Source organism: Pelodiscus sinensis, chromosome 14, assembly GCF_049634645.1.
Source record: "Pelodiscus sinensis isolate JC-2024 chromosome 14, ASM4963464v1, whole genome shotgun sequence".
In the NCBI taxonomy this organism is placed as follows: domain Eukaryota; kingdom Metazoa; phylum Chordata; order Testudines; family Trionychidae; genus Pelodiscus; species Pelodiscus sinensis.
In genome coordinates, this window is record NC_134724.1 from 41700081 (window position 1) to 41713207 (window position 13127).

General features: G+C 43.4%; 1 protein-coding gene across 5 annotated transcripts in view; it reads left to right on the forward strand.

The window, feature by feature from the left end:
* The window catches only part of VPS13C (vacuolar protein sorting 13 homolog C), a 220597-nt gene extending 215603 nt beyond the window's left edge, over positions 1-4994 (forward strand). For all 5 annotated transcript variants that reach the window (XM_075897681.1, XM_075897679.1, XM_075897678.1 and 2 more), the window contains one exon: positions 2984-4994. In XM_075897681.1, coding sequence (XP_075753796.1) covers positions 2984-3085 — 102 coding nt within the window. In that variant the 3' untranslated portion in view covers positions 3086-4994. The remainder of the gene's footprint in view (positions 1-2983) is intronic.
* Positions 4995-13127: the final 8133 nt, after the last annotated feature.

Below are 13127 nucleotides of genomic sequence, written 5' to 3' on the forward strand. Positions count from 1 at the left end.
CTTCACACTGTGTACGTCACCAACTCAAAAACTTAAGAGTAGGCTCAATAAGTTTTTACAAGTCCCTTGAGTCAGCAGTTCCCAAACGCTGGGACACGACCCGGGACTGCTGGCTGCTAGGTCACAGCGGCTCTGGGGGCTAGGATACACCGCTCTTGCCATGACTGTTGGGAGAGGCTTATCCTGCCATGCCTCTTAGCCAGAACTATAACAGATGATAAAGATCTCGCCTTAAGGGTTTCCAGTACCTCTCCCGAAAGAAACTTTAAAACTTAACGAAAATCGCTTGTCTGAAATGGAAGTGATTTCCATTGAGAGGCATCTCTCCTGGCCGCTGCAACCCCTGGGCCTGGGATATGAAAGCTTAGAAAATGTGTTCCCAAATAAAGCCCAAATCCAACTTTTTAAGCATCTGGTGAAGGTAGCATTCATTTTAGGAAATAGATTAATTAACATGTATGCCAGTTACACAATTCTGAAATACCAGACAAAGCAAAAGCCAGGTATACGCTGTCACTTTCTGTTTATAAAAAAGTTATGTGATTAATTTTTTTAATGGCAATTTTGGGGAAGAGACAAGATGACTTAATGGGATTCTTTCTAAAAAATAAACCACAGTTTGTTATTCTCCAACAGAAGTCTTTTCTAGCCCCTCCAGCCCAGCGAGGCCTGGGAGAGACTGAGTCGGACTCTCCACCCAGCCACCTTAGTAATCTTTCACTCACTCTTTCACATACTCAGAGCTTTTCCTGATTTGCTTAAATGTGTCCCTCCCATTCTTAAGTTCATGAAGTTACTCGGATTGACTCTTCCCGAGTGCTTTGACATATTCAGCAATAGGGGCATCCCTGGGGGGGCATGTACCCAAAGCCATCCTCCCTGCCACAGGCTCCACGTCTGCCCCACCCCACCCCGTGCAACACGACCCAGGGAATTACTAGGGGCTCAAGAGCCCAGGAGCAGCAGGTGTTGGCTTCCCTCCTACACTCACGGCAATAGGAGCTGGAGCAGCCCAGCATCCAGCTCCACTCCTCCCCGCCACCCTCTCCCAGCCTGCTGCGCTCCATTTCTCCATGAGCTGAGCAGGCTGCCAGGTTGCTCCAGTTCCCGCTGCCATGGTGAATGCGGGGTGGCTCAACCCTTGTTGCTGTCCCTCACTGGTAATCCCCCAGATCACCGGTAAGCCCCCCAAAGTACGGTGTAACCTGGACTGACACATGCTTTTTCCTAGGCACCATTCAGTCAAGTGGTATGCATTTAGCTTTTCCAGTCATTGACACACCTGGATCGTTCCTATCGCTCTGGTGCAAGTGCCCTCTGGTGCCTAGAACTGAGTGCACAGCCTCATTACAGCACAAGGAGACAGGGACTGGAGCATCCCCAGATAGAAATATGCACTTAAATCCAAAGTAAGCCCCACACCCCAGGCACAGGAAAGAAGCTACAACTGGCCTCTAACTAGGCTCCTGCTCCCAGTTCCTTCCAAGTCAGCTCATTCCTCAGCAAGTGTTGTGTGGGTGATGCTCTGGTTCAGCTCTATTTCTTGCTGACATAAGGAAGTCGTAGCGAGCCCAGCCACTCTCAGCTACATTCTGCACTGCAGGAATTGGATTTGATTCTGCTCCCCTCACACCTGTCCCCAGCGGCAGCAACAGGAGCCTGAATGACTGGCAGTGCTGCTCAGGCTAACAAAGTACCGTTGAGTGATCTAGAAACCATGAGCTACTAACTGAGCTCATCTGCCAGCCACTTTCAGCAGCACAGGAGCAAGTGTTGGCAGGAATTATGGGTGCTCCCAGCCCCCACAGCACAGCCAGGAGTGACTGAGGGTCGGTCTCCACCTCTCTCCCTGTCACTGCAGCACAGCTAGGGCTGAGGAGAGACTGCTACTGGGGTGAGTAGCACCTCTCCCTGGCTGCAGCATGCAGGCCAGATGGGGAAAGACACCCCAAACTTAATCTTCCCACCCCACCTGTGTGGCTCCTTAATTAGGTACAGTATATGGCCCTTTATTTCCTCGTGTGGGGCCACCAGGGGTGGGTAATAATTTTTACCAGGATGGGGGGGGGCACTCCAAGAATTTTAGTAAGTGGTCACAGGCTGCACTTTTATATTATATTCGGGGGGGGGGGGGTCTGAGACAGAGTTTTGGGTGCAGAGGGGAGCTCCAGGCAGGGATTGGGGGACAGGGTCTGGGAGGGAGTTTGGGTGCCAGAAGGGGTTGTGACCTGGGGTGCAAGCTGTGGCTGGGAGACTCTCTTACCAGAGTAGGTGGCTCCTGATCAGTGGTGTAGCAAGGTCCTCAGGCAGGCCACCTGCATGTGCCCAAACCTGCTGGGTACTGCTAGCAAGCTTCTCTGCACAGCCCTTGGGGTGAAAGGCACAGCCAGTCGGAGTTATGAGGATGGTGCTGTGGTCATGGATACCCCTCCTCCCCCAAGGGGCTTGCGGAGACGCACTTTCCAGCAGCCTTCAGCTGTGGTGCTTCCGAGCAGCAGTGTAACTGGGGGTCACAGCAGCCAGGGAGACTGCCTGAATGTCCCACTGGGTGCTGGATGTTTTCCTTTGGCCCCAGGCTAGACGGTCATGGCAGGTCAGAGGAAAATATTTGATGGGCCAGATCTGGCCCGTGGGTTGTATTTTGTTCCCTCCTGCCTTACAGGGACCTATGTCTGTGACCTCAGTGGGGCTATTCCCTTGTTGAAGTTGAGGCACATTCTTAAGCATCTCAATGAATAGGGCCTATGTACCTAACTTTATGAAGACAAGTTAAAAGATTTGGCCCAGTGTAAAGGCCTTTATGTTGGTACGGATTGCTTTGAGTGAGTGCCATTTGAATCAATCACTGTTATGTTGGTTGCAGAACTTAAAAAAAAAAACTTACATGTGTTTGAAAAATAGCCAAAATTAGTAAGTTGCAGCTGTTTTTTGGTGGAGATAGCTACATAAACATTGCCTCTTACTTTTTTGTATTGCTTTACAGAGAATTTGCCATGCTGTTAATGAAGCTCAAGCAGCAAGACAGCAGCAAAAGCTGGTGAAAAAAGCTTCGCTGAAATTAATGAAACCACAATCACTATCTTAATGACAATAGGGTTTGCGTTTGGTTGAACCTGTGGTATGTGATCTTATTCCTGAAGATTTACCAGAAGCAATTTATGTACAATGTAGAGGAAAAAATGAAATACCTGTAAGGTGTAGTTCCTATATTATCTAGACCACTTTTCATTTTTAATTTTTTTGGCAATTGTTGTAAAAAGTGAGCTGATGCACTGTGACAGTCTCCTTAGCATATATATGTACCTTGACTATTCTGCAAGAAACAAACTCAGTGAGCTGAAAACTTCCTTTGGGGAGAGCGACCTCTACTGATTGTCCTCTCACCTTTTCCCCAATATTATGAAAAATATCCAACAATTAGTTTTTTAAGAGACTTGACTTGTTACTTGCATTGAACTGTACCTAATTTGCACTATAATGTAATGCTTTTCATATGAATTAGCAATAAATAATCATTCTAACTTTTGAAAACTAAAATCCATATTATCTAATTGAAGCTTATTAGAAATATGTCTTGTTTATTAGGAAACCTTTCTAATGTTTAAATATGTTCTTGTGGTGTTGGCCTTTATATACTTGAAAGAAATCAGGGAGGTGTATATTCTGTGGTACAAGAAAATATTGCACTGTAGACTAATGTAAAGAAGAATGTGAATACATAAAAACATCATTACTTCTCAATAGAGAGGTTCACTTTAGAAATAGTCAATTTGCATAATATTAGAAATAATAGCCAATTTTTGTATTAGAAATAAAGTGGCTTTAATTCACTTTAAAAATTGATATCTTTGGTTCTCCTAAAATGACAAACAATGTAATATCTTGCTATGTATTAATAGGAAGGATTTAGTAGTAGACTACACGTTAATACGGGCTCCGGTTGAAATCTTAAATAATTAGGAGATTTCCCTGTGAAGAAAGTAAAACTTGTTTTTATACAAAAAAATGTATATAGTTGGTCAAAAACTTCAATTTGTTGTCCATAGTTGAGTGTACAGTTAGTTTTTGCCTGATATTTGCCATTGATGTATATTAATCAGTAGCTGACAGTGGTATTTTTTATTGTACTACTGCTTATCTTAAATACTACTTCTAGGCCTCAGTTCCGTAATATTACCTATGTTCATAACTAATCTTTAAGTATGTATTGTCTCATTGATTTTATTGAGACAACTCGCTATGTAAAAGTTAGGCACATGCTTAAGTACCTTTCTGAATCAGGCCTGTTTGAGCAAATATTGTTTAGTTGATCCATCAATAAATTGAAACTGATACTATCAAATGTCTGGCTTACTAATGAAAGTATATATGCCCTAAAACACCACTTGAGCATTTTTGCATTTTTACTTCATACCTCAAGTAAGCAAAGACTAGCTATTGACCTTATTTCTTTATATATGCAAGCTTAAAGATTTCCAGTATGGTAAAAAATGGCAACAGTGTTGAATAGATACTTGCTCTGTCAGTGTTTGTACTTTATTTCCACTGAAGCAATCATCAAAGATAAAGGAGGATCCAAATGTCAGATAAGTACCAGTCCAGAATCTAAAATTCCCTGGATATCAGTGGTAAGGAATTCTGGTCTGCGTCCATTTCTTATTTAGTATACTTTGTCTTACCAAAGGAGAGAAATTAAAGATAATGAAAATATGATGTTGAATATGAAGCATCTAGGGAAAACTTGCATCTGTGCTTCATTTACTGCTTGTATGTATGTCTGTAGTTTTGAACATCACATAGTTCAGTAGGAAGAAAATACCGTCATTCATTAACTATGAGGCCTTAGACACCACTTTGGCTAGAGAAGTCCTTAATGTTTCATTCTAATGTTTAAATCATACAGTGAATTGATGGAATGACTTGTCTGGTATTTTCTGTACATTTCAACTATTGTATTTAAAACATGGACAAAATAAAATCTTTATATGCATTTACTTATGGTTTGAATCTCAAACAATGAATGGGGTTTATTTTCCAAGAGAAAAGACGTGGGAAAAGAGTACAATTTGAGTGTACGTGAGCAAACTTACAAAATGCACAAGCATCCTCACTGCTTCACTGTTTTCTCCACTGTCTTTTGAGAGCCCAGTTTGTGGCCTCTGAGAAGCAAACTGACAAATCTTGATAGAAATCAGAAATTTCATTACTTTTTCCAGAAGTTGTTTTGGATTTTTAGAAGTTGCCATGTTGTCTGAGGGGAGAAATTTGGAATCAGTTTTCTGCCATCTTGAATTAGGTGACTCTCTTCACAATGACTATTATATCAGTAATAGTATTTTAGTCTTCTTCAAATGTTGCATGTAATATTTAATATTTAAATAAATACGATGAAATGAGTTTTTTATATGGACTAAATACAGATGGAAAATTGAAAAAAAAACAGTGACTTTATACTAACATTTTTACAACGTGGGTCATTTAGATCTCTGCTACTTAAGTCAACACACTAACTGGAAGTTACCACCCATGTAAGCCAGCCACCAAAGGGGACTTGAGATGTACACTTTCCCAGTGGGTATCAGAGCTGTTTGCTAACAGAAGAGGAACATAGAGGGTGTGTCTAGACTACACTTTTTTTAAAGTGTCCTTTTTCGAAAAAACTTCCCTTGCGCCTAGACTGTTGTCGCGTTCTTTCTAAATTAAATTGAAAGAACGCAGCGGGTTTTTTTGACTGCGGTAAACCTCATTTTATGAGGAAGAACGCCTTTTTTTGAAAGAGTGCTCTTTCAAAAAAGGCATTCTTGAATGCAAACAGGGCTTTTTTGAAAGAGAGCATCCAGACTGCCAAAGTGGCAAAGACCAAAGTGGCTTGCTTTTTTTGAAAGAAGGGGTGGCAGTCGAGATGTTCTCTTTTGAAAGTGGTTTTTTCGAAAGATACTTTCAGAAAAGCCTCTTTCAAAAGAGGCTTGTAGTCTAGATGTAGCCAGAGACTCCATGACTTTGGTTCAGTTCCAGATTGTGTATAGAAATATGGTCTACTAGCTAAACCAATCTGTCCTGCCCGCTTTGCAGCTCTTACCTAACCTAGTTCCTGCCTCTACACTCCTCTGCACCCTGACTCTTAGCCCTCCTCTCTTCACCTGTATGTTGCCCCAACTCCCTCTGCTCCTGCCCACCCTCATTCTTGTATACATCCTCCTCCCTCTGGCTCCTGCACACCCCATCTGTTCCCCTTCCTTTCTTACTCCTTGTATTTTGTCTTACACGGTGCTTTTCAAACTGAAGCTATCCCAGCGGGAGTGTGAATGTTGTTTTCAATGCATTCTTCAGCTAATAGCTTGTAGCATTGAGGAAACTAAAACTTACGTGAGACAATATAAAGATTGAATTAATATAACACAATATATATCTTCAAGAGGCTGCAAGGAACTTCTCCCCCAGAACATCTCAACATAAAATACTGAAGAGTACAAAAAATAATTTAAAATGTGAAAAAATTAATTTGTAAACCTTTTGTAAGAACTGGTGTAAATTCAATATAGTCTGAATCAATTATGTAAGTTTACAGATAGGGATGTTACATTTAGATTAATTAACTAATCAAATAGTTGATGGGATTTCCATCGACTATTCTATTAGCCTATAAGGGCACGTCCACCTTTGAACTGTAGCAAGAGCCCTGCAGGTTCAGGTGCCGCAGGTAGTGCTGAGCCAGCGGGGGACTCACCCACTGGCTCTGTGTTCCCTGCAGCCACTCAATCAAAAGGAAGCCTGGCAGGGAGGGCGGGACCAGTGGGGCAGTCCCACACTGGCCCTACGCTCCCTGCAGGGCTTCTGCTTTTATACTTTTTAAGAGTGGGGCTCTTGTACATTTCAAAAGCAGAAGCGCAGCAGAAGCGGTGCAAGTGGGGACCTAGCTCCGGCTCCCCTTCTCACTTCCCCCCCCGGTTGCCTTTCCCCCTTGTTGATAGAGGCTGCAAGATGGAGGAGAAGTGACTAGTTGCATCATTAGTCGACTATCCGGTAAGTTTATGCTTATTGGATCGTCAGCTAGTGTCTTACATTGCTATTTACAAATATATATCTTTATAGATCAACATGTGAATAGGAACAATGGCCAACTCTCAAAATAGATGCCAGTGGACTAGCAACTTCAACAGGAGTCACGGTAAGGCGGTAAGAAAAAAGCACCCGATGACATCTAGCACCTGATGGTCCCCCCAGCACCATCTCTGCAGGGGGCAGGGAAAGGTAGAGGCACAGTGGAAACGGTGCGAGTGGATATGGCCTCCACTTGCACCCCTTCTGCTGCTCTTCTGCTTTTGAAAGCGCAAGCTTTCATCTTCATCTATGTTTTAAGGCTCTGTTTTTTATCATATCTTCAATTGATGACAGCATTCAGAAAGATAGCTGGGTTGGTCTGTTCCATCAAAAATAACAGATTCGGGTGGCACTTCAAAGACTAACAAATTTATTAGGGTAATAGAACAGAAGCTTTTGTGAGCTACAACTCACTTCCTCAGATGCTGACGACAACTGTTAATGTATATATTGATATATAGATATGAAGCACCATATTAAGGACAAAACCAGAGTTAAATCATTTTTGTAATGCTTCTAGTTGTAATATAAATATATATTCTCAATGAAAGTCCAGGAAACGCATTCAGTTGTGAATGCTTATGTGCTTCCAGTTGTGCCGATCCCTTCCTTAGCCCATGGATATTTTATTTCCATAATCACTGTATTGTTATCTCAGTAACAGTGCTGCAAATATGCAAATCTCCCAACTTTGGCTACTATAACCTCTCCGCTCTGATTTGCTCCTGCTTGTAGGATTTTCAAGCTATTTGTTAGCAGCTATATTTGTTCCATATATTGACTTGATCTAGCTGAAGCAGAAAAGCTGTGAAATGTATGTGGAAGGGGAAGAATACCGAAAAGAAGATGGCCTGTCAAAATGAACTTCTGAAGTTAAAACTTGGGGTTTATTTTCTTCCATCCACTCATTTCCCTCTTTGTACAGGTCAGCAGAGTTTTTTGTTCCAGAAAACCTATTGTCTATTTGTAGTAAAATGGCATAGAATACGAGAGCCTGAGAGGGGTGGGATAATGGACATAGAGGAGTAAAGGACTGCCAAGAAGGGCCTAAACTTTATGGCTGTGTCTACACTGGGCCACTTTGATTTTCCGGAATAAGCTGCGAGCTGTCTACACTGGCCCTTGAATTTCCGGAAAAGCAACGATGCTCTACTGTACAAAATCAGCCGCTATTCCGGAAAAACTATTCTGCTCCCACTCGGGCATAAGTCCTTATTCCAGAACACTGTTCCGGAAAAGGGCCAGTGTAGACAGCCCAGTAGTCTTTTCCGGAAAAAAGCCCCGATCGCGAAAATGGCAATCGGGGCTCTTTTCCGGAAAAGCGCGTCTACATTGGCCACAGACACTTTTCCGGAAAAAGGGCTTTTCCGGAAAAGCAGCCTGCCAATGTAGACGCTCCTTTTCCGGAAAAACTGAAAACAGAATAGTATTCCGTTTTAAGCATTTCCGGAAATTCATGCCAGTGTAGACATAGCCCTTATGTATAAGAGCGACAAGAATGATTAAAGGTCTAAAGAACATGACCTATGAAGCCAGGCTTCATGAACTGGGCTTGTTTAGTTTGGAAAAAAGAAGATTAAGGGGGGACATGATAGCGGTTTTCAAATATCTAAAAGGGTGTCACAAGGAGGAAGGAGAAAATTTGTTCCTCTTGGTTTCTGAGGACAGGACAAGGAGTAATGGGCTTCAAGTGCAGCAGGGGAGGTTTAGATTGGACATTAGGAAAAAATTCCTAACTGTCAGGGTGGTCAAATATTGGAATAAATTGCCAAGGGAGGTGGTGGAATCTCCCTCTCTGGAGATATTTAAGAACAGGTTAGATAGACATCTGTCAGGGATGGTGTAGGTGGAGCTTGGTCCTGCCTTGAGGGTGGGGGGCTGGACTCGATGACCTCTCGAGGTCCCTTCCAGTCTTCTTATTCTATGAAATAGACTGGATCTTTCTCGGAGCACAAGGCAATACTCCACATTTATTGAAAATACAGCTTTAAAAATCAGCATCTGCATCCATTCATACATGCCTGCACAAACACAGATGTTATAGTTACCAGTCTATTGTGACTTGAGTCAATCTAGTGTATAGGACTGAACCTAAAGAAACATGGCAATACACACCCTATGTTCATAGTTGTAAGTTCCCATTTGAGTTGGTCTTTTTGCAATGTCATGCTGTGATCATTAATCCTTAAATGGTGTTTTATCCCAAGGTTATCCCTATCCTCATCCTTCACGGTTGTCACTGGGATTTACCACATTTTGTTTTGCCTTTATCTGTTATCTTGCCTTTTGAGGTGTATATACCTCTGCTATAGGGTCATCAATCTGCCATTCTCCAGCCATGGGCAGCGTGTGTTGATAGTCTGATTGGCATCGTCTGATCTTTTATTCTCCCTCTTGACCATTTGGTACTGCTGCCTTCTGTTTATTAGGCTATCCTGCACTCCTCATTCACACAGAGAAGAAAATGATAAGAGTAAAACTTAATTTTGCAAAGAAAACCTTTGTTTTTGCAAGGAGAGCTTAAGCAGAAGTTAAACAAATTTTACTAAAAGTTCTGTTTTACCACTAAAAACTATTTTTTGTAAGGATTAAACAGTTATTCCAAACACTAAAGAATGAAGAATTAACCTAGAGTAAGATAATAGACGTTTTAAGTCTTTTCCTGCCTCACTATTGGGGTAGTTACTGACATCTTATCTGATGTGTATTTTCCAACAATTTCAGGGGGTTCCTCCCTGCTAAAAAGGGAAGGTGGCTGGCAGGGCCACACTTAAAATATAAGTATACTACCATTAAACTAAATGTAATGTTACAATTCTTCTACATATTTTAGCTTTCACTATTTCTTATTTTACATACATGAATTTATTACTCAATCTACACCATTTTCTGATTTAAAAGTTCATAGAAGCAGATAGTTTAAAGCAGGGATGGCCAACCCGAGGCTTGCAAACTGCACGCGGTTCTTCCCCTCTTCCTCTTACTCCCCCTCCTGGGTGCAGCTCACGAAGCGCTCCCCCCCCCCCCCCCATGGCTCGAAAGCTGCCCCCTCTGCCTCCCAAATGGTTCTCTCCTCCCAGCTCCCTGTGCTGACCAGGGCAGGGGAGCCATCCAGCTTGGCCATGAAAGCTGCAGAAATAAAGATGGTGGCAGGATCCTGCTGTGGCCAAAAAGCCTCAAAATGCATTTAACTGTGTTTCTTAAAGGGGCAGAGCCTTTCTTAGAGGTGTGTTTTGGTTTGCTCAACAACTTTGCCTCTGCTCTTTGTGCTGGATCCACTGCTATCTTGGCTCTTTGCCCAGAGTGGGTTGGCCACCCCGGTCTAAAGTTTTGCTGTCAGCTGATCGCGCGCTCCGCGGCTTGGCTCTGCTTTGCCCCCCCCCCCCCCCCCATCCCCCTGGTCTATCATTTTCCCCATCTGCAAAATGGGAATCAAGTTTCCCTGTTATACAAGGATGGGCATTTGGCTGGTAAAGCAATTTCAGAGCCAATGTAAAACATATTTAAGTGTAAAATAGTGATTAACATATATCAAAGACCTTACAGCTCCTTCCTTATGTTTGCTCACTAACTGTAGTTTGAAAATATCTGATTTGCCAGTTACTTACAGTGCTAAACAGTTCCCTTTGATACTAACTGTGACATACCAGGGTAGAATCTACACTGAGTGGCTGTCACCCCTATCCTGTAATTTGGGGTGCCCTTTATAACGTCTTGCTGCTCAGATCCAACAGCATGGAAGTCACTCTCAGCTATGCTTCTGTGTGGGCTGCAGCCAGCCAGCCACGCTTTGACTATTACCAGACCTAAAGTTTACCACAGAATGACCCCAATACAATCCCACTCCCAGAGGTTGCCCGGGAAACATATGTCTCTATTGCCCTGCTCAATCCTGGTCAGTGCATATGTATGGAGACTGTGATTCCTTTAAGGGAATGCACAGCACTTTTCACCCAAAGTAGAGCTACCAGACTCTTCAACTTTGAACACAGTGGATTAAATAAAACATTAAACTACAAAGAGATTTTAATAATCTTGTTTAAGTGAGTACAAGTAATGAGGCACACAAGTCAGAAATGCTTACAAGGAAACCAAAGATAAAACACTTACTGATGATGGCTACATAACAAACTAGGTTAGTTTGGCTTTAAAACAAAGCTTCTCACTACGGCTATGTCTAGACTGGCATGATTTTCCGCAAATGCTTTTAAGTTTTCCGTTAAAAGCATTTGCGAAAAAGAGCGTCTAGATTGGCACGGACGCTTTTCCGCAAAAGCACCTAGACGCGGTTTTGCGCAAGAAAGCCCCGACTGCCATTTTTGCCATCGGGGCTTTTTTGCGCAAAACAGTTTTTAGCTGTCTACACTGGCCCTCTTGCGCAAAAACATTTCCGGAAAAAGGCTTTTGCCCAAACAGGAACGTCAAAGCATTTGCGCAAGAAGCACTGATTTCGGACAGTAGAACGTCAGTGTTTTTGCGCAAAATCAAGCGGCCAGTGTAGACAGCTGGCAAGTTTTCACACAAAAGCAGCTGCTTTTACGGAAAAACTTGCCAGTCTAGACGCAGCCTACGTGTTTTCAGCAGTCTTCCTGACAGAAGTCCTTCAGTTGGGACCCTTCCCCCACAGTCCAAAAGCTGCTTCCCTTGTGAATGGGCAGAGGGAGAGAGAGGAATGCTTTGGGGGTGTTTGTATCTCATTTTTAGTTTCAGTCCCTCTGTTGAAAAACGTTTCAATCTGAGAACCAGGACCCCAAAAAAAGTCTATATGGAAGGATATTCCCTGCTGGTTTTTTTCACCTGTTTGAACTTCTTTTGTCTGCTCTTCTTGCTTGATTACTCTGTTTATAGCTTAAGTGCAAATTAAGCAGAGCACATGTTCTGTTCTTTAGGACAAATCTGTTTGCCAACATCTATTAGGGCAGTGCCGTAGGGTTTGGAACATGTGTTACTAACACCACACCATAGAGGGAAAACCTGTAACTTCATGTACAATGTGGCCACACCCATTTTACCAGGACAAAACTATCAAATTTTCCATTTCTAAACAATATCTCACAAGGCATCCTTTGTACCAAGATTATTACAGTAGGGTTTGAAGTACAGGCAGGGTACAATTCAGGCTGGCAGCTGTGGGCTCCATGCTTTGGGGGTCCCATAGGACCCAACAGTCAGAAGGATTACTGAGAGGGAGGCCTAGCATCGGAGGCAGGGGTGCCAGGCCCATCCCTGCACTCACCAGAAGCAGCAGAAGCTGTGAGAAGTGGAGCAACCCAGCAGACTGCTCTGTTCCCCCATCTCCCAGCTGAATTGTTCTGCTTCACTCGTAGTAAAAGGAAGTGGAATGACCCGGCCCCAGCACTGCACCATGGCAGTGGGAAGTGAAGCACCCTTGCCCCAGCCCACTGCACTTACCCGAGCAATGGGGACACAAACATAGTGATTTTCCTTCTCTCCATTTCCTGGACTCTCTTTCATGCCCACCCCCAGACCTCCTCTCTCTCTCTCTTCCCCATGTCCTACAATGTGGGTTCCTGTCACAGACCAGTTAGGTTTTGAGCAAATCAAAACCAATGAGAGTTGTTACTGCCTGCCCCATGACCCTGGGTAGCTCTCAGTACTTCGCTGTTGTAGCTCCCAATCTGGGCTATTCACAACCAGCACGTCAGCATGCAAGTTTCAGCTGGCGTCTCCGCACGCTAGACATCCTGGGTTCAGCAGCTCTGACACCAGCAGCGTGTCCACAGCCCCACCTGGGCTTCCAACGGCCTTCGTTGCTACCTGCATGGGGCTGCCAACACACACTCACCCCTGCATCTCCATAAAACTGTGTGCCCTGAAGTGTCCAGCCTTCTCCTGGGCAGCTCAGAGAAATCGTAAGATTCATTTGTTCCTCTACGGACACAAAAACACATCACAGCTTAACATAAGTGTGGGGTTGGAAGTGGGTCTCTGGCAAAAATGAAATATATTAACAATCTACATAGTGAGGCAGGGCGTTGCCCTGTACTAGCCCTTTAAGGGGCTCA